The sequence below is a fragment of the Phoca vitulina genome, unplaced genomic scaffold (assembly GCF_004348235.1).
Source record: "Phoca vitulina isolate PV1807 unplaced genomic scaffold, GSC_HSeal_1.0 scaffold2, whole genome shotgun sequence".
In the NCBI taxonomy this organism is placed as follows: domain Eukaryota; kingdom Metazoa; phylum Chordata; class Mammalia; order Carnivora; family Phocidae; genus Phoca; species Phoca vitulina.
In genome coordinates, this window is record NW_022589705.1 from 96,930,308 (window position 1) to 96,951,067 (window position 20,760).

General features: G+C 56.5%; 1 protein-coding gene across 1 annotated transcript in view; it reads left to right on the forward strand.

Annotated features, from left to right (window-relative positions):
- The window catches only part of CHD5 (chromodomain helicase DNA binding protein 5), a 59,556-nt gene extending 38,990 nt beyond the window's left edge, over positions 1-20,566 (forward strand). Inside the window, 20 exon segments of the mRNA XM_032394927.1 lie at positions 152-262; positions 589-761; positions 1,326-1,500; positions 1,880-1,972; positions 2,184-2,272; positions 2,578-2,640; positions 2,642-2,712; positions 3,135-3,279; positions 3,669-3,828; positions 5,466-5,545; positions 5,801-5,918; positions 11,566-11,655; positions 12,299-12,436; positions 12,711-12,819; positions 14,377-14,509; positions 14,905-15,100; positions 15,914-16,077; positions 16,201-16,315; positions 16,417-16,470; positions 17,036-20,566. Of these exon segments, the coding sequence (XP_032250818.1) occupies positions 152-262; positions 589-761; positions 1,326-1,500; positions 1,880-1,972; positions 2,184-2,272; positions 2,578-2,640; positions 2,642-2,712; positions 3,135-3,279; positions 3,669-3,828; positions 5,466-5,545; positions 5,801-5,918; positions 11,566-11,655; positions 12,299-12,436; positions 12,711-12,819; positions 14,377-14,509; positions 14,905-15,100; positions 15,914-16,077; positions 16,201-16,315; positions 16,417-16,424 (2,231 nt within the window). The 3' untranslated portion in view covers positions 16,425-16,470; positions 17,036-20,566.
- The last annotated feature ends 194 nt before the right edge of the window (positions 20,567-20,760 follow it).

The following is a 20,760-nucleotide window of genomic DNA, read 5'->3' on the forward strand; positions in this document are numbered from 1 at the left end:
GTGGCTAGGGGGTGGGGGCTACTCCAGACACACCCATCCCAGGGCCTGTGCCGGCCCACAGCCTCTCTCTCCTCTGCTCCGTCTCCTGGCCAGGGCGGCCTCGCTGGGCACTGCCCCCCAGCCCTGCAGCCCCTCTGACTCTGTCCTACAGGCATGATGTCTCAGGGCCAGAGGCCGGTCACGCCCATCCCTGATGTCCAGTCCTCCAAAGGGGGAGCCCTGGCTGCCAGCGCCAAGAAGAAGCATGGCAGCACCCCGCCAGGTAGGGGCTAACTCAGCCTAGCTCCCAGCTCCTCCTGTGCTTCCGGTGGCTGTTCCTGGAGAAGAACCCCGCTCGGCCCTTCCTGCGTTTGGTCGCGCTCTCCTGCCCGCCCCCACCGGCCCCTCACTTGGGTAGCCGCGGACTGTCGGGTGGGCAGGTTCCCCTCTCTGGTCACCATGCTCCTCCGCTGCAGCCCCTGCTGGGGGCTTGGAAGGGCCAGGGTCGGGAGTCTGTCCCTGTGGGGTCCCCACGGTCGGAGAGTCTGTCCCTATGGGGTTGGACCCCATCCCCGTCTGTCCCTTCACTCTGCACCCTGTTTGCCCCAGGCGACAACAAGGACGTGGAGGACAGCAGTGTGATCCACTATGACGATGCGGCCATCTCCAAGCTGCTGGACCGAAACCAGGACGCCACGGACGACACGGAGCTGCAGAATATGAACGAGTACCTGAGCTCCTTCAAGGTGGCGCAGTACGTGGTGCGAGAGGAGGACGGCGTGGTAAGCCCGCCCCCCGCCGCGGCCCCGCCCCCGCCGCGGCCCCGCCCCCGCCCCCGCCGCGGCCCCGCCCATCTCCACCCAGCAAACTTTTACTCCTGAGGTCCGCCCTTGGGTCTTTCCGGATCGGCGTCTCCACTTCCTTCAGTCCCGCCGCCCTCCACGCAGATCCTGGGTGCTAATTATCATTCAGGAAACCGGGAGCCTCCTGAGGGCAGGGGTGGGGCTTACTCAATTCTGTACCCCAGTGCCTGGCACAAGGCCAGGAAATACTTGTGGCGTGAACGAATGAACGAACGAATGAACGAACGAACAAACGAACGAATGAATGAATGAACGACTGTGACAGGGGCAGGATGAAGACCATCTGGGGCTGGGGTGATCAAGGTGGCTTCCTGGAGTAGGCAGGCTTTCCGGTTCAGCCTTGAGCTCCTAGAGGCTAAGGTGAGGTGGAGGCAGCGTGAGGAGCCCCGGGGGCAGCGGCGCCCCCTGTTGGCCCCACCCCGGAGCCCCGGGGCCTGTGCCTGCGGGTCCTGCCCTCATGGGGCCCCGTGCGTGTGTCTTCAGGAGGAGGTGGAGAGGGAGATCATCAAGCAGGAGGAGAACGTGGACCCCGACTACTGGGAGAAGCTCCTGCGGCACCACTACGAGCAGCAGCAGGAGGACCTGGCCCGCAATCTGGGCAAGGGCAAGCGCATCCGCAAGCAGGTCAACTACAACGACGCCTCCCAGGAGGACCAGGGTGCGTGGCCCCCGCAGCACCGGCTCGCATGCACCGGAGAGTAGGGAGTGGGGGGGGCCGTGTGTGTGGGGGGGCTTCCTGGAGAAAGGGGGCTTGGAGCAAGTGTGGGCTGTTGGGTGTCTGGAGGAGCTAGATGGATGGTGGTCCGGTAACTTCTGACCTTGGGCGAGCCTCAGTTTCCCCATCTGTAAAAGAGGGATGATCATGGTACGGTATCTTAGGATATAGTGCAGGGCCGGTGGGATTCAGCGAGCTCACAGGAAGTTTCCCCCGGGGCTCTTTTCATTGTCACTCCCTCCTGGGCTGGGGTTTAGGGGCTTGGTATGGCCCTGGGTGTTTTGGAGGCTCACTCTGTGCCTTTCCACGTGGCCCCTCACAGAGTGGCAGGACGAGCTCTCAGATAACCAGTCCGAATATTCCATCGGCTCCGAGGATGAGGACGAGGACTTTGAGGAAAGGCCAGAAGGGCAGAGTGAGTCTCATGGCTGGTGACCCTGGACTGGGGCCCAGACCTGTGTCAGGGGGCTGACGGTCAACCTGGGGTCTCCTGGGAGCATCAGGACAGTCATCCATCCTTTGGGGGATGTCCTGAGGGATCCTGCTGTCCTGGGGTGAGTTGGATAGGGTGGGGGGTCAGGACACTCCGGGCTCCAGTGAGGTGTTGTGGTGGGGCTACTTCCCAGGTGGACGGCGACAATCCAGGAGGCAGCTGAAGAGCGACAGGGACAAGCCCCTGCCACCTCTTCTCGCCCGCGTGGGTGGCAATATCGAGGTGGGGCCCGCCTGCACACCCCTTCCCCAGTTCCCCTGCCCCCTCCTCAGAGCAAAGAGCTCGCCCCTGTACACCTCTGGGGTATGGAACAGGGGTGGAGGCAGGAGGGCGAGGGGCTTGCCCACGGTCACAGCTGTGTAGAGGTGGGGCCAGGACAGACCCTGGGTCTGGGCTCTGCCCTCTGGGTCCTGCCCTAGCTGGAGGCCCCTGCCTTCTCTGTGCTCCTCCCTGCCTCCTCCCCTCCATATGCCTTTCTCCCTATCCCTGAATTCTCTGCTCCCCCACCCCACTCCCTGCTCACGCAGGTGCTGGGCTTCAATGCCCGCCAGCGGAAGGCCTTTCTGAACGCCATCATGCGCTGGGGCATGCCCCCCCCAGGACGCCTTCAACTCTCACTGGCTGGTGCGGGACCTTCGAGGGAAAAGCGAGAAGGAATTTAGGTAAAGGGGCTGAGGTGGTGGCCCAGGGTGTAGCTGCCCGCCGCAGAGTGGGGCAGGCTCCACTGGGCGAGACTGCACAATGGGCATCATTTGTGCTCTCGCCCTGGGCTTCTTGTCTGGAGGATTCACTGTTGTCTGGTCTTCTGGTGGCTGGGGTCCAGGCCCGGGCAGGGCTCATTTGTAGAAAACACAGACCAGCCACCTCTGCTAGACCAGATCCGGGGCAAGGGCTGTCCTAGTAGGTTCCCTTCCCCGGGGAGGCCCCCTCTGTCCTTCCCTGGGGGCCTGACCCAGCAGGCCTGGCTGGGAGGCAGGGGATGGATGATGGTTCCAGCCAGGGGGTTTGCTGGGGGTCCTGCCAGCCCTCTCAGAGGGTCCTTGCTGGCCCCCCACTCCCTGAGCCCCAGTAACCCCCACCCCAGAGCCTATGTGTCCCTCTTCATGCGGCACCTGTGTGAGCCGGGGGCTGACGGCGCAGAGACCTTCGCGGACGGCGTGCCCCGTGAGGGCCTCTCGAGGCAGCACGTGCTCACCCGCATCGGGGTCATGTCACTAGTTAGGAAGAAGGTGGGTGAGTAAGCCTTGCCTGGGCCTTTCCTGGTGGCCCCCCATGGCCCTCGTGTGCCCCCTGGGGGTCAGCGGGCAGAGGGCAAGTGCCTGGCTCAGGACACTGAGTCAGGCTAGAGGGACCTCTCTGAAGACTTGTCTGGGTGGGGGGGGTGTGAGGCTGGAGGTGGGGATGGCAGGGCACAGGGCAGAGGACACACAGGGTGTGGGGGTGGGGGTGGGGCCTGGCACAGCGGTTTGTGGTCAGAAGTGCATTTGGCTTGGCCAGCCTTGGGGGGAGGTGGCATTCATCCCGAGCCTGGGACACCCCCAGTCCCACCGACTGCCCTGAGGCCCTTAGGTCTGAGCTGAGACCACCTCCCTCTCTCCTTCCCTGCCTCCCGCCCCAGGTTCAGGAGTTTGAGCACGTTAACGGGAAGTACAGCACCCCAGACTTGATCCCCGAGGGGCCCGAGGGCAAGAAGCCAAGCGAGGTCATCTCCTCGGACCCCAACACGCCAGTGCCCGCCAGCCCTGCCCACCTCCTGCCGACCCCACTGGGCCTGCCAGGTCTGGGCTCCGATGAGCGGGGGAGGGCGCTTGGGTCACGGGGGGTTGGTGGCAAGGCCCCCGGAGAGCCCGGGTCCTCCGCACAACCCATGACAGACAGCCTCCCTTCCGCCCACAAGCTTCTGCCTGCAGAAACGTTGCTCTGCTCAGACTTTCTCTTTTTAACGGCTATTCACATATCACAACACTTAGTCTTTAAACATCTTACTGTTCAGGAGTTACTAGTATATTCACAGGGATGAATCACCTCTAACGCTAGAAGGTTTTCGTCACCCAGAGAAAAACTTGTACCTATTAGCAGTCACTCCTTGTTCCTTTCCCCGCCCAGCCCCTGGCAGCCACGAATCTACTTTGTGTCTGTGGGTTTGCCTGTTCTGGACCTTTCCGGCAGATGGAACTATATCCTATGTGACCTCCTGTGTCTGGCTTCATTCTCTAGCGTGTTTTCGAGGTTCGTCCACGTTGTAGGGTGGGTCGTTGCTTCAATCCTTTTCGTGGCCGAATACCATTCCGTTGTATGGATGAACCACATTTTTGTTTAGTCATTTGTCAGCTGATGGATTTGGGGTTGTTTCTACTTTTTGACCGGTGTGGAAAATGTGAGGGATGCTGCAAGTTGTGTGTGGCCGTGAACGTCCATGTTCAAGCGAGGACACGTCTCTTCGCTGCATTTCTCTTGGGTGTGTAGCTAGGAATGGTGTTGCTGGATCGAAGGGCGTAAGGTGTTGAGGAACTGCCGGATTTTTCCACAGCGGCCACGTCGTCTTATATTCTCCCCAGCCACATATGACGGTTCCGGTTTCCCCACATCCTCACCGAACGTTTGTTGTCTGACTTTCTGCTTGTAGCCATCCTAGCGGGTATGAAATGGTGTCTCCCTGAGGTTTTCTTGTGCTTCTGGGCCACTTGTGTATCTCTTTTGGCGAAATATCTTTTCAGATCCTTTGCTCTTCTTTGATGGGTTATTTGTCTGAGTATCTTTTTGGTGATCCATGCATTTATTTGGGCGAAGCATCTTCTTCCCTCAGAGGGACCTTGCAGGCCTGGCACTGGGCTCCCGATGCCCGGGTGGCACGTGAAGTCCAGGGAGCCTTTGCCTCCAAGGACGTACCTGCTGCTTCTGGGCACGTGTGCCCTTGGGAGCGGACGGGCCTGGGTTTGCTTCCTGGCCCTCTGTGAGCCCCGTTTTCTCATCCATGATGTGGGACAGGCTAGTGCCCACCTCCCAGGGCTACTCAGAGTATGAGAGTCACCAGCACTCGGCAGTGTGTTGAGTAAGGGAAGGTCAGTACGGGAAGGCACACGGCTTGGCAGCCAGCCAGAAAGCAGGGACCACATCCAGCTGCTCTGGCTCCTAGGCCTGCCTCCACTCGCCTCACCTCCTGCTTTTAGATGGGGGGCCCTGCTCTGGGCAGCCCTGTCCCATCAGCCTGTGGCTTTGGCCTCACTGGGCCCAAGGTCCTCCAAGGATCCCCATGTCTGCAGGCTTAGCCTGGGGTCTCTGGCTCACCTGGTTCACCTGTCCTTCTTCTGGAGGTGTCTGGCCCAAATGGAGCCACCTGGCATCCCCATTTCCTGCCCTTCACCCCCTGCCTGCCCTAGCCCATCTATCTCACCTCTGTCCTTTGATCTTTCAGACAAAATGGAAGCCCAGCTGGGTTACATGGATGAGAAGGAGCTGGGGGTTCAGAAGCCAAAGAAGCCCCCAGAAATCCAGGTATAGAAGGTGCTGGTGTCTGGGCCTCTGGGGGTTGTGGGTTGGGGGTTGGATCTTGAGACCTTCTCAGCCCTTGGTTGGGCAGCTAGAACCCAGGCCTCCTGGCTCCATGTTTGGGCCTCTGGGTCTGGGGGAGCAGGTTGGGAGCACAGATGGGAACCAGGAGAGTTCCTGGTGCCCAGTGCCCGTCCTCTGCCCCCCATGCTGCTGAGGTCCCAGGCCCTGCAGCATCCCTACCTAGCCTGTCCTCCCCAGGCCCTGCCAACTTCCCTGGACAGAGTGGAGGGCGAGGACAAGCATGAGAGCTCAGATGGCAAGGAGCGGCTGGAGGAGACGGAGAAGGCCCCGCCATCCCCAGAGCAGCTGCTGAAAGGTGCGGCTTCCCACGGTCACCACCCCCAACGTAGCCTGTGGCCTCAGCATCCCTGGGTCAGAGGAGGGCGGCCAGGCTGTGTTCCCCTCCCTCTCTCCCTGGCTGGGTGGCAGGCTCTGTCCTAGTGCGATAGGATCCCCAGGATGAGGAGAGAGCCAAGGGCTCAGGTCTCTAGAGTGGATTTCAACTTTTCCTACGATGCAGAGTTCGGGGGTTATCGGGCTGTCTTTTTATCAGTGAATTCTAACTCTGTTGCACCGTGGTTGGGGCACATGAGTCTCTATGATATTGTTTCTACATGATGTCAATGAAACCTGCTTCCTGGCGTAATATGGTTTTGTAATATGGTATGATTTTGTATCATGTAATATGATATGATTTTGTAAATGGTCGTGAGTGCTTGAAAAGAATGCCTATTTTCTGAATTGCTGAGTGTGAGGTTCTAAATACACATATTAGATCATTATTTTGTTCAAGTTTCTTATATCCTTACTCATTTTTGGTTTGCTTTGATCTGTCAAGTCTGAGAGACTTATGTTAGGATCTCTCACTATGATTGTGGATCGGTGTCTTTCTCTTTGTAAGGCCAGAGTGTGCCTCATATCATTTGAGACTGGGTTGTTAGGTGCATATTGCTTTAGGTTTTTTATATTTTTCTGGTGAAGTGTGCCTCTTATATAATGACCCTTTTATTCCTCCTGATATTTTTTGCTTTAAGGTTTATTTAGGCTGATTTGGATGGATCTTACTTTTGTTAAGTATATATTTGGTTTATGTTTTTCTATCTTTTTACTTAAAAAAATACATGTACATACAAACACTTTATTGTGATATAATCACACAGGATACAGTTCATTTATTTTATTTTATTTATTTATTTTTAAAGATTTAATTTGTTTATTTGAGAGAGAGAGCACATGTGAGCGTGACCAGGGGGAGGAGGGGCAGGAGCAGAGGGACAAGCAGACTCCCCGCTGAGCGCAGAGCCCAGTTCAGGGCTCGATCCCAGGATCCTGAGACCATGACCTGAGCCTAAATCAAGAGTCAGATGCTTAACAGACTGAGCCACTCAGGCGCCCCACAGTTCACCCATTTAAAGTGTACAAGCTAGAGATTTTTAGTATATTCGCAGCGTTGTGCAAACATCAGCACAGATAATTTTAGAATATTTTCATCACTCCAAAAAGAAACCTCATGTCCATTAGCATTTATTACCCATTTCTTCCTCTCCACCCCAGCTATCACTCATCTACTTTCTGTCTCTATGGATTTGTGTGTTCTGGACATTTCATATAAATGGAATCATAAAATAGATGCCCTTTTTTGTCTGGCTTCTTTCACTTAGCATAATGTTTTCCAGGTTCATCCATCTTGTGGCATGGACCAGTGCTTCATCCCTTTATCCTTTGTATAAATATACTGCATTGTATTTATCCAGCCATTGTTGATGGACATTTGGGTTGTTTTTAATTTTTGGCTGCTGTGAACATTTATGTACCGTTTTTTTGTGTGGACATAGGTTTCAGTTCTGTTGGGTATCTACCTAGGAGTGAAATTGCTGGACTGTATGATAACTCTGTGTTTAATATTTTGAGGAACTGCCAGATTGTTTTCTCCAGTGGCTGCACTGTTTTACATTCCCATCAGCAATGTATGAGGATTCTGATTTGTCCATGTCTTTGACAATGCTTGTCTTTTTTTTTAAGATTTATTTATTTGAGGGGCGCCTGGGTGGCTCAGTCGTTAAGCGTCTGCCTTCAGCTCAGGTCATGATCCCGGGGTCCTGGGATCGAGCCCCGCATCGGGCTCCCTGCTCTGCGGGAAGCCTTCTTCTTCCTCTCCCAGTCCCCCTGCTTGTGTTCCCTCTCTAGCTGTCTCTCTCTGTGTCAAATAAATAAATAAAATCTTAAAAAAAAAAAGATTTATTTGGGAGAAAGTGAGCACAAGCGGGGGGAGGGGCAGAGGGAGAGGGAGAGAAAATCCCAAGCAGACCCCCCTGCTGAGCGGGAAGCCGGGCCGTCGGGGCTCACTCTCATGACCCTGAGATCATGACCTGAGTCAAAATCAAGAGTCAGACGCTCAACCAACTGAACCACTCAGGTGCCTCTGACAACATTTGTCTTTTGATTATAGTCATCCTACTGAGTGAGAAGGGGTATCTCAAATGGTTTTGATTTGTATTTCCCTTATGCATAAAGATGTTGAGTTTCTTTTCATGTGCCATTTGTACATCTCTGTTGGAGAAATGTCTTTTCAGGTCCTTTGCCCATTTTTTAATTGGGTTATTTGTCTTTTTATTACTGAGTTGTAGGAGTTCTTTATAGATACATGTTCCATATCAGATATATGATCTGCAAGCATTTCTTCCATTCCTTTACTTTAAAACATTTTTTTTTATTGAAGTATAGTTGATACTCATTCCTTTACTTGTAATCTGTGTAATTACATTTTAGGTATATGTCTTATAAACAGGGTATAGCAGGATTTGTTATCTTAAGTCCAATCACAGAATCTCTATCTTTTAGCTGGCATGTTTGATCTCTTTACATTTATTGTAATAGCTAGATATTTGAATGTATTTCTACTCTCTTACTTTGTGCTTTATATTACCCTTGCCTTCTTTTTTCTCCTTTCCTGCTGTCTCTTGGATTGATCAGACTTTCTTTATATTTCCTTTTTCCCCCTTAACTCCTTTGGAAAGTTTATAGTCAATCCTATTTTATACTCTTAAGCTTTTAACGTGTATCCCTCTTGAATAAGAGAAGGGCTGTGCGTAGCTCCACTCCCTTTCCATCTTCCATGTGTTTAGTTTCAACTTGTTTTCATTTCCCAAATTTGTTATAGTGCCTATTTCTAAATCTTTAATCCTTATTTAGATCTTACCATTCTTAGCAGTTTTGTGTTTGCTTCCTTGTTCATCATTGCTTCCTAAAGTGTCTTTTTTCCTAAAGTACACCCTTTAATGGTGCTTTCAGCAAATTTCTGTGTGTGGAAAATTCTCTCGTTGTGTGTTATTTTTCCCTTTACTCTTGAATAATAGTTAGCAAAGCACAAGAGAGGATAGGGGTTTTCCCTCAGCACTTTTTTTTTTTTAAGTGGAGCCCAACACGAGGCTTGAACTCATGACCCTGAGATCAAGACCTGGGCCAGGATCAAAAGAGTCGGACGCTTAACTGACTGAGCCACCCAGGCGCCCCTTCCCTCAGCACTTTGAAGATGTGTATTCCCTGTGTATTCTGGCTTCCACTGTGCCGAGAAGGCTGCTCTCAAGGTAATTGTTGCTCCTTTGTGGGAAATCTGCCTTTTCTATCTTTCCTGACATGGTAAGACCACTTTTAAGATATTCTGTTTGTGTTTGGTCATGTGTGGTTTCACCACAATGAAATTTTTATTTATCTTGCTTGTGACTGTGATTCTTAAAGCTAAGTATTCTGTCTTTCATTGATTGTGAGAAAATTCTCAGTCATTCCCTCTTTGAGTATTGTCTTTGTCCCCATTATGTTTATTTTCTCCTGGCATTCCTACTACTCATCGATTCCTTCATTCATTCATTCAGCAAACCTGTATCGAAGGCCTGCTGTGTGTTGGGTGCTATCCTGAGTACTGGGGACACAAGCAATACACCAAAATAGCCACAGCCTTCACATCGAATTTGTATTCTAGTGGGGCAGGCAGGTGATCAGCCATAAACAGAAATATGTCTTTGTTCAACAACAGACTCCAAACGTGATGAAGAAAAGAAAGCAGGTACAAGGTTAGCCAAATACGGGGGCTGGTGTACCTTTCACGTCTTTTACTTCTTTTTTGCCTGTCTCTCTTGCACAGCTTTTTTTTTTTTTAAGATTTTATTTATTTATTTGAGAGAGAGAGCGTGCATGTGCCTGCTAGTGCACAAGCAGCAGGGGAGGGGCAGGGAGAGAGGAACAAGCAGACTCCCCTTTGAGAGCAGAACCCGACACGGGGCTTGATCCCAGGACCCTGAGATCACGACCTGAGCCAAAGTCAGACTCTCAACAGACTGAGCCACCCAGGCGCCCCTCTGCAAGGTGTTTTGAGTTATCTTTAGATTTAGCTTCCTCTTCTTTCTTTATACTGTTTTGTTTCTTCATACTTCCCATTTGTGTTATTTTCTATGGCTGCAAAACAAATTATTACAACCTCAGTTCTTAAAACAACACCCATTTACAAGCTTACAGTTCAGTGGATCAGAAGTCTGGCTTGGTGTGGCTGGGTTCTCTGCTGAGGGTCTCGAAAGACTGACATCAAGGCGTTGGCTGGGCTGAGTTCTCGTCTGGCAGCTCAAGGGGAAAAATCTGCTTCCAAGCTCATTCTTGTTGGCTGACGTCAGCTCCTTGGGGTGGGGGCCTGAGGCCCCATTTCCCTCTGGCTGTGAGATGGGGGTTGTTCTCAGCCCCTGGAAGCCACCCACATTCCTTGCCCACTTGGTCTTCAGGCTTCAAGGCAGCAATTGTGTGCTGAATCCCCCTCATACTTCGAATCTCTGATGTTCTTTTCTGGGACTGATTGGAGAAAACCCTGCTTTTCAAGGGCTGGTGTGATGAGGTCAGGCCCACCCAGATTATCTCCCTCTTAGAAGGTCACCTGTGCCCCATCCCACCCCCGACTTGTACTCCAGGGCCCGGGAGTCTTGGAGGACATCTCAGATTTCTGCAGTGAAAATGTTTAAAATGTTAATGATTGTGTATTTTATTTCTAGAAGTTTTAGCTGGCTTTTTCTAGTTTCCCTTTTTTTGTGTGGACTTGTCTTATTATGGATTCTCATCTTTCTTGTCTCTCTCTCTGGTGGATGGATAAATGGTTTCTGAAATTTGGTTGGCTGCATCTTTATCGGGGCTTGTTTTATCCATGGGAACCCTGTGTCACCTGAGTAGCAGGAATGTCCCTGCTCTATTTCCAGAAGCCCCGGGCCCCATGGTCTTGCTGGTGGTCTGGCTGGTCCGGGACCAGTCTTGATGGTGCTCTCTCTGCGGGGGCGGCACGGTTTAGATTCCACGGTCATGGTCGTGGCAGCTTGGCCATGAGGCATCGGATGGAGCTCTCTCTTTTGTTGAGTGCACAGCGGTTGGAGGGTGTTGGATTCTGGTTCTCTGGTCTTCGGGGCTTGCAGTCTCGTCCTCCCTGTCTGTGTGTCGAGATGCAGCCCCAGCCCCCCCGGCCTCTGCCTGGCATCCACTCACCCCTTTCCCTTTATGGCACTGACAATTTCCTTTTCTCCTTGTGAGCTCACTGTGTGTTTTTCCAAGGTGATAGATTTTGCCTGACATTTCTGGGTGTTCGTAAGAGGGTTTTGTGTTAATGAAGTCCTGCCGTGTTGTCAGAACATTGAGTCCTCTGCATATCATTGTGGTAGGGAGGATTTCGAGACTGTTCCTTGAGGAGTTTGGGGGTGGGGTGCTGCTGGGGTGGGGTGAGAAGGAAGGGGCAAGACAACGGTGTTGGGAGGGTCCACGCCCATCATACCTGCCTTCCCCGAGGACCCCTCCTATGTGGCCCAGTTGGACTCCTCGGTGACGTGATAGGTGGGATTCTGTGTGTGGGTGAAATGGAGTTGGAAAGCCACCAGCCCGGGGTCCCCTTTGTCTGTCCCGGACCTCTCCCTACTCTGCAAACACCCTTTGTCTTGCAGAAGAAGTGCTTCCTGAGAAGGAGAAAATTCTGGACAAGCTGGAGCTAAGCTTGATTCACAGCAGAGGGGATGGCAGTGATTTCAGGCCAGGTTTGGGGCTCTTGTGTGTGCTCTGTCCTGTGTCCCTTGGGCTCTTGAGGGCACCGTCTGGACTCCGTTGGGCCTCCTGCAGCTTCCATGGGCGCCACCATCCATCCGTAACCCCCCATCCCTCACCCACCCAGCTGGAGCTGGTGGGCAGGAGCCTGGGCTCGCCAGCCCTTGGCCGGGGGGAGATGCCGCCCCCTCTCCTAATCCCTCCTGTGGCCCCAGCCACCACCAGGAGAAAGGAGAGCTGGTCACAGAGCTTGGCCTGGAGCATCTGGGGCTCAGTCATAGACTTTGTGTACCTGTAGATGCTGGAATGTTCTGGAACACTCATCCTCAGATCAGACCCCTCAGGACAGCACTGCTGGCCTCTGACTTAATGTGCACTTTTCACGCTGCTCTGCCTGGTGGTCCTATTTGAGTGGGGGAGCTGCACCTGGGCCTGGAGCCCACCCTCCCTGCTCAGGTCAAGAGAGGGGCTGCTGATTTGTCTGTTTAAAATCCCTCTTGGCAGTGAGCCCCTTGAAGACGATGAGATATGGCTCCCACTTGCCTTTGGGTCCCCAGTCCCCAGTGCTTGGCAGAAAGAGGGCCCTGGGCCGTACCTTTCAGATGGGTAAATGAATATGGGTCTGTCCTCCCACAGATGACACCAAAGTGGAGGAGAAGGAGCCCCTTGAAACACAGCAAAATGGTGACAAAGAGGAAGATGAGGAGGGGAAGAAGGAGGACAAGAATGGGAAGTTCAAATTCATGTTCAACATTGCAGACGGGGGCTTCACAGGTATTGGGCTGAGGCGGTGGGCAGAGAGCTAGGGTGGTTGTTGTCACGGGCTTCCTAACTTTGTGGGTCCTGGGAGTGTGGGCAGATGGTTACTTTATACTAAAGTGTGAGTGGTTGATAAAAGTGCATTATATAATCTTTCCCAGTAACCCTGAGATACTGAACTTCCAGGGGTGGGGAGATGGTGGGTGGTGAGGAAGAGACTTTCCTATGCCTACCCTTGTGAGGGACTGGGGGGCACCTCATTCTGCTTCTCCGTTGGCTGGCTTCCCAGAGCTGCACACACTGTGGCAGAATGAGGAACGTGCTGCTGTGTCCTCGGGGAAAATCTACGACATCTGGCACCGGCGCCATGACTACTGGCTGCTGGCCGGCATCGTGACGTATCCTTGGCCAAGCCCGGCTGGGCAGGACTCCGGCCTGTTTCCTCTGTGGACCTCAGGGAGGGACATGGGGTGTGTGGGATGAGGAGTTAGGAGCCAGTGCTTTTGATCAGGTGCTGAGGACCCTTTCCTGGTGTTGATGGTGATGATGGTGATGACCTTGGCTGTGGCTCATCCCTTTCCGCCCAGTGCTCGCTCCATCCACATAGCAGCCTTCCGAGGGGCACCACCATGATTCCCATTATTCAGGGGAGGAAATGATGCTCAGAGAGGCCACGTGACTTGCCCAGGGATACACAGCTAATAAGTCACAGCCCATCCCTCTGACGCCAAAACAAATAACCCCTAACTCCTGCCCTCCTCCCAGTAATGATGCCTGCAGCGGGCATCGCCATTTACAGGGCGCTCGTATTCATCCATTCAGTCTTGATTGCTCGTCTCCTATGTGCCAGGCATGGAGGATGCAACCCTGAACAACATTCCCCAATCCCTGTCTACCTGGGGCTCAGATCCTGCTGGGGACAACGGTGAACGCCGTAAGTTAGCGGAGTGTGGCATTCAGCGGAACAGGATAGAGCTGGCAAGGAGCAAACGGAGTGTTGGGGTGGGGGCTGCACTTTCTAACAGGTGCTCAGTGGTGACATTTGAGCACAGACCTCCCAGGGGCAAGGGGAGGCCACGAAGCTGCCCACGGAAAGCCCCTCAGCAAAGCTGACCTGGTTATATGAGGGGGGAGTGTTCTAGAATCAGGGCCAGCAAACCTTTCCTGGAAGGGGCCAGAGTGAGTATTTCAGGCTTTGCAGAGTGATTCCTCCGCTCTCACTGTTGCAGAAGGAGTCACGGACAGAAGTGAGTGTGACCACGTCCCAGTAAAATTTGTTTAAAAAACGTGGGCTGGGGGCCAATGCGGCCTATGGGCCATAGCATAGATTCCTTTCGTGGAGGTGAAGGTGCTTGGAGCCAGCCTGCCTGGGTTCAGATCCTGCCCCTGCCCCGCACTCACTCGGGCAAGATAATTTTATCGTGTGTCCTTGTTCCCTTGGCGGCTCTCGGGGAGGACCCTTCCTAGCCTCCCTCCCGCTTCTGGTGGTGGCTGTCAGTCCCTGGGTCCTGAGTCTCTGCCTCTCTGGTCACATGGGCTTCTTCCCTGGGTCTCTGTGTGTCTGGGCCCAAATTTCCTCTTCTTAGCAGGCCAGGAGTCACTGGGTTGGTGCCCACTCTAATCCAGGATGACCCCTTCTTAACTTGACTACATCTACAAAGACCCCATTTCCAAATGAGGTCACGGTCACAGGTGTGGGCATTGAGACTCGAAGGTTCTGCCCTCCGGGTTGTTAGGACGAAGGGTTCGGCCCCCAAAGCCTCAGTGCTGTCTGGACCCCTGAGGGCACTTGCCAGAGTCCTCGGTCAAGTCATCATCAACTTGCTCGCCTTGCAGCCAAGGGTAATGACTTGTCTGAAAGCACACAGCCGGGATGCTGACCCCAGGCTGGTCCCCCCTCGCCCTCCCACCTCCCACCCTATGGCCGGGTTTGCCCTTAACGGTGCCCCACCCAGGCACGGCTACGCCCGCTGGCAGGACATCCAGAATGACCCGAGATACATGATCCTCAACGAGCCCTTCAAGTCTGAGATCCACAAGGGTAACTACTTGGAGATGAAGAACAAGTTTCTGGCCCGCAGGTTCAAGGTCAGTCCCCGAAGGCCAGAGCCTGCAGGGATGGGGCTGCTTCAAGAAGGCAGATTACACAGGGGGCCGGGGGCAAGGCAGTTACCAAGAGCAGCCCCCTCCTCACGTATCTGGACGTAGTAGTCAGTCATGTAGTCAGTCAGCTAACAGCGTGTTGGGTCCTTGATCTGGGCCAGGCCCCCCTGGGCAAGTGTCCCTGCCCTGGGTGATGGTGTGGAGAACCCAGATTGGTGAGAGCTCTGAGGGGGGTAGGGGCCAAGAGCAGACAAGGGTGGGCATATGGGTGGAAGTGTGTCCTCCCTCCTTCCTTTCTGCCAGATCCCGGGCCTGTGGGGGTGGGTGCTGGCGGAGGAGGGGCCGGGTTGGCGCTCAGTCCCTCCTGCCCCATCCCCCAGCTGCTGGAACAGGCGCTGGTCATCGAGGAGCAGCTCCGGAGGGCCGCGTACCTTAACATGACCCAGGACCCCAACCACCCCGCCATGGCCCTCAACGCCCGCTTGGCTGAGGTGGAGTGCCTTGCTGAGAGCCACCAGCACCTGTCCAAGGAGTCCCTTGCCGGGAACAAGCCGGCCAATGCCGTCCTGCACAAGGGTGAGCGAGCCTGCCTGCCTTCCGCCTGCCCCGTGGATCCTTGGCCATTGATGAGGCCACTGATGGGGCAGGGGTCAGCCTGGCCTCCTGGCCAGGATGGGACAGTCCAGCATCCAGTCCAGGGAAAGTAAGGCCCTCCCTTCTCTGGACTTCTTCTCAAGGTCTGCTCCCTGTAGGCCCTGGTCTGGGGGTTGGTAACACAGAAGTCTATTCGACTTACACACTCTTGCTTATCAAGCCCAGACAATATGCTTTAAACACACGGCTTCTCTTTAATGCTCCTAATATCCTTAAGTGATAGGGTTTATTACCCCATTTTAAAAGACAGGGACATTGATGCCCAGGGTAGTGAAGTAATTGCCCAAGATCTCCCGGGATTCAGACCTTTGACTCCTGTGCTCCAGGTCTTCAGGAAGCTCCCAGGCTGGTTAGAGGGATGGTGGGGGGGGAGCCAAGGCCAAGCGCACACGAGAGCCCTGGACTTGCTGGACCCTGCTGTGTTTGGGAGATGTCTCCTGAGATAGCCATGGGCCAGGGCCGCAGGCCTCCCTGGGAGCTGGGGGGGAGGGGGTGGGTGTTGGCAGAGGGCCTGGCGGAAGCCCAGAGTTTCTGGCTCTCCCCTTGGCAGCCCTCAGGACCCCGGAGAAACCTGCTGTTCGCCCAGGTGGCGTGTCTCTGCTTTGTGGGCCTGGAGGGCCGGGCGAGGCGCGCCCTCTGTGCCCGCGGCCTGGGGAGTGTGATCACACACTTGTAGATAAGCACCAGCCCGCTGGTCGTCAGCGGCGCCTCGGCGTCCCCCCTTCCCTCCCGCAGTCCTGAACCAGCTGGAGGAGCTGCTGAGTGACATGAAGGCGGATGTGACGCGCCTGCCCTCCATGCTGTCCCGCATCCCCCCGGTGGCTGCCCGCCTCCAGATGTCGGAGCGCAGCATCCTGAGCCGCCTGACCAACCGAGCCGGTGACCCCACCATCCAGCAGGTCAGGTTCCGCCCGCGCGCCCTGGGCTGGGTCCCCATCACGCAAGCCCTGGGCGCCCCTGGGTTGGGGCTCGGGTTGAGGGGTGTGGGACTACGACCTTTAAACCTGGGTCCTTGCCTCCAGGGCGCTTTCGGCAACTCCCAGATGTACAACAACAACTTTGGGCCCAACTTCCGGGGCCCTGGACCGGGAGGGATTGTCAACTACAACCAGATGCCCCTGGGGCCCTATGTGACCGGTAGGTGCCCGCCGCTTCTGGGCAGCACGTGCAGGGGCGCCCCTCGGGGGCCCGGCCTGCCCGCCACCAGCCCAGGCAAGCCGAGCTTCTCTCTCTCGCAGATATCTAGCTGTCCCCGCGATTTCCCTCTGTTGCAGTGCTCATTTCCAGCTGAGGTAAGCCTGCATCTGCACGCCCCATGGTCCCTTGTCCCCCTCCTCGGGTGGGCGAGTCAGGCCTGGCCAGGTTCAGCCCCGATTCCGTTGGGCGCGCCTCCCGCGTGTCAGTGAGGACGCGTGTCCACAGCGTGAGTCAGCCCCAAACCCACTCTGCACGGGTCTGCCTCCGCTGCCCAGCAGGGTGGTGGGCGCCCCAGGACATCGGCTCCCTGCCCAGGGCAAGGAGGGTAGCTCGGGGCCGGAGCGGGTAAGGGTTAATGGCTAGGAGAGGGGAGCTTACTTCCGAAAAACCACCAGTTCACCCCGGCCTCCTCTCCCTGGGCCCCCCAAGCCCTGCGCATCCTCGTAAGAACTGCCACTTCGGGTGGAGGCGCTGGGGGTTTCCAGACCGCCCGCCCCCTCAGAACGCTCTCTTCCCAGGGCCTCTCTGGCCCTCCAAGGGTGGCAGCGAGGTCTTGGCTCGGGAGCTCCTTCTGGGAGGAGTGGTGGGACGGGTGGTGGGTGCCCCCCTCTAACGAAGACCTGGCTGCTCAGCGGGGTGACCGTGATCGGCCTCTTGCAGCCGCGCCTGCCGGGCCACCTGCCCAACCCCCACAGGAGAGAAAAGCTACCGCCTTTTTAGGAGCCATGCCATCTTGGGACGGAAAGGGAAACTGAATAATGCCATCGCATGGGGGACGAGGCCCAGCCTGGCTGGGCTGGAGCCCAGAAGTGCCACCTCCTCATCATGCCAGTGTCCCACCCAGCGTCACACCCACCCCACACCAGGACGTACCCCTTGGCCACCTTTGCCGGACAACTTCTTAGAGGAGATTTCATTTATTTGTACATCTTTTGCACTTTCCTATTGAAGACTTGAACGAGTCTGTCTTGATATAAAAGTTGAGTGACGTATGGAGGGGTCTAACCTGCAGCACTCACGTCTCTCTGTCAACGGGCTCCAGACTTCAAAGGAAGATCCTAGAAACGCTGCTGCTGGCCCCGGGGACTTGGCCCTCCTGGGGAGCCCTCTGTGTGCCCCCGCCCACCCCATCCCGTCCGTGTGGCCTGACTGCCCGTGTTCTGGCCCCCCTGCCCCTCGGGGGTCCCCAGTGGTGGATGGGTCAGGAGTGGGGAGTGGCTGCCCAGCCCCCAGGCTAGTAGAGACCTCAGCTGGTGCCCGGGGCTGGGGCTATCTTCCACCCCCTTCTTGCCGGGGTTGGAGACCACCAGGTACGTGCTATCTCTGTGGGGGAGGGGAGCCTGTCAGCAGGTGTCTGTCCCTGGCCCAGCATGTCTTGCAGGCCCTGGACTCTGTTAGCAGAGCGGACGGCTGTCGTGCTGCATGGCCACATGCAGCCTGTGCTCCCGGGAGGAGGGGAGGAGCGGAGCCCGCGCACGTAGCATAGGGGCTGTGAGAGCCTGTCTTGGCCTCTGCGGGAAGGGGCTTGCCCTCTGTTGCGGTGTGGTTAGTGTCCTAGCAGGGCAGGTCACTGTGGCACTGAGGGTGGCCCCGGAGACCCTGGTCCTGCCCTGTGCCCTGGGAGGCCCATCACATCCCCCTCTAGGTACACACTCCCCGTTCAGTCTCATGGCCACAGATGCAAAGAAGCTGGGCCACCCCTTGGGGCCCGGGCTTATCCCTGTCCTCCTGTCCCTGGAGAGGCCCCGATCTGGTCACTTGCCGCCCCTGCTGTGTTGTCGGAGGGCCTGGGGAAAGCTGGGCTTGGAGGTGGGGGGCTGGACCTGATGGCTGTCCAGCCCTCTGAGCTGGAGCCTCCAGGCTTCCTGCCTCGTCTTCTCTGGGGAACCCCCACTGGCCCCCCTCCCGCACTCAGCCGGTGGTCTCCCATGAGGGCCCCGCTGGTGGGGAGGGGGCCAGACCCTGGGCTTGTCTGTGTCCGATGCTTCCTCTGCCTGGCTCAGCCTGGAAGGGTTTTCCCAGCCTTGGGCAAGGGGCTTCCTGGGGAAGTGTCCTGGCTACAGAATCCAGGAGGGGCCAAGATTTGGGGGTCTGTCTGGGGGCCTCTTGGGCAATCAGCCAGCCCTCATGGGGTCCCGGGTGCTCTCTGTAAATGGCTGTGAACCCCTTGAGGGCTGGACCCCAAAGCCTTTTCCATCTTGGTGTCCCCTCGCTTTGTTCGGGACCGGCACCGTGGCGGGGGGGGGCGCGGTGGTGAGCACTCTGAAGGCTGTACCCAGCTTTCCAGGACGTGCATGCTGCAGCGCTGGCCTCACCTTCTGGGAAGGGCAGGGTCGCCCCAGTCCGCTGGGGTTCCTGTGGGTGCCGCGCGCACAGCCTCCTGGCTCAGGCCTCTGGCGAGGTGACCACATGAGCCCCCTCCCAACCCAGAGCCCTGTGACACTCCCTCCCAGACCCTCGGTCAGCCCTGGGGCTGGCCTCATTGGGCACAGTGCTGGCCCCCCACCTCGGCCACAGTGGGTGGGTCTTAAGTGCCCAGCCAGGAGGCCCACGGTGGTGGCAGGGCAGGGGCCCGCATCTCCACTGCCTTGCCCCAAGGGCTGGTGGTCCCCCTGCTGTCAGTCCTTCCTCCCCAGAAAGCCTCCCGCTGTCCGCCCATCTTTGCTTCCATGCCGGGCCTCCCCCTCCTCTACTGGGCCGGAGCTGGGTGTGTGCAATGGCCAGGTCTGGGAAGGGCTCAGCTCTCCACGACCAGCACCTGGAGGCCCGGGAGGGGGGCTTCGGGCAGTTGGGGAGGGGGTTTCTGGTCGGCTGGTTTGGGAGAGGAAAATGGATCTCAGACTGTTTTCTTCTTAGTTTATCAGTTACGTCCTGCCACGAGTGGTGGCGGGGGAGAGGGGCGCCCACGGTCTTTGGCATCTCCCGGCTGGGTTTGGTTTTTGCTGCTGACAGAATGAGGGGCTTTGTGTACAAGCAGAATCCTACAGCGTCAGCCCGCATTTTTGTTTCCAGCCACCCTATTATTTAAACCAGTGCTGAGTAGGCTTTCTGTCGAACCACCTTTGGGCCTCAGTTTCAGAACGCATTGCCTGCTGGGCTCCCAGGTGACGCGAGGCGCACGGGCTGGACCGACCACGTCTGGAGGGCCCCGCTCTCACACATGCCTGCCCCGCAAGTGCAGTCCCTGTGAGGAGACCCTCTCTGCAAGCCCCCTGCAGAAGCTCCTTGGCTTCCTGCAAGTTACGACCAAGGTCCTGCTGATACCCACAGCTGGTGCAGGTGCCTGCCCTCCTGCTCTCCGGGGGTCCCTCTCCAGGGTCCTCTGGGGCCTCCCCAGCCCGGACTGGCTGGTCGAGTCTTGCCCCAGTGACCCTGTAGCTCTTGCTCCCAAGTGTCGGGTCCCAGGGCTCTTGAGGGCCTGAGAGGGTCATGGAGAGGGTGGGCTCAGGGCCAGGAGTGCCTCCAGAGCTGGGGCAGGGGGCGGGGCTCGCTGGGGAGGCGGGGCTGTGAGGCCTTGGCCTGGCCACCGCCTCCGGTCCCCCGCCGCGCCTGCGGCTGTCCCGCGCCCGCCGTGGTCTCCAGTGAAGAAGCTGCCTCCCGCCCCATTTTCTATTTCCGCAAGTTTACAGGTCGTGGCGCATCAGCCCAAAGTCATTGGCGTTGTGTTTTGGGTTTTTTTCTTAGTTTTCAGATTTTTTTTAAACAAAAGTATTTTTTTAGGTGCGATAACCCAGAAAGGGCCCGTTGGGTGTGTGTGTGTGTCCTGAACCCCTGACGTGGAGCTGGGGGCCCCCAGCCCCCCTCAGCTCCTGTGTGCTGGAGGTGAGGGAAGGGTCTTGCCCCCTGTGCGTTGGAGCGTGGGGGGGGGAGTGAGGGAGCGGACCCCCACCCAGGTTGGCATCTGGCCCAGCGAAGGGGGCCGGGCCCCTGGCCCTGGGTACAGCCCCAGGCCAGCAAAGGGGCCAGGGGCTTTTGGGGTGAGTTGGGAGGGTCCCAGCTGGGAGGGTCCCGGCCAGGGGGCTGGAGCCAGAAGCTGAGCCCCCGGGAGTGGCGACCTGTCCCGTCCTTGGCAGGACACGTGGGCGGCTGGACAGGGACTGCAGCCAACACAATCCCCTTTACTTTGTACTCTGTGTGTGTGTCTTGGTTTTCTGTGTTTTAATAAATCCTTTGGGAAAGGATTCAATCAAAGTGTTTCCTAATTCTCACTCATCTAGGATGGGGGTGGGAGCTAGAGACGGGGGAGGCCTGTGGGGGGTGTCATCCGAAGCTGCCTCCCACCTGAGAAGACATGGCCTCATGAGGCCGAGGGGCTTGCTGGGAAAGGGGGGGCCCCACGAGGGCGTGGTGCCTGTCTCTCCCGCCTGCACCCCTAAATGCAAACA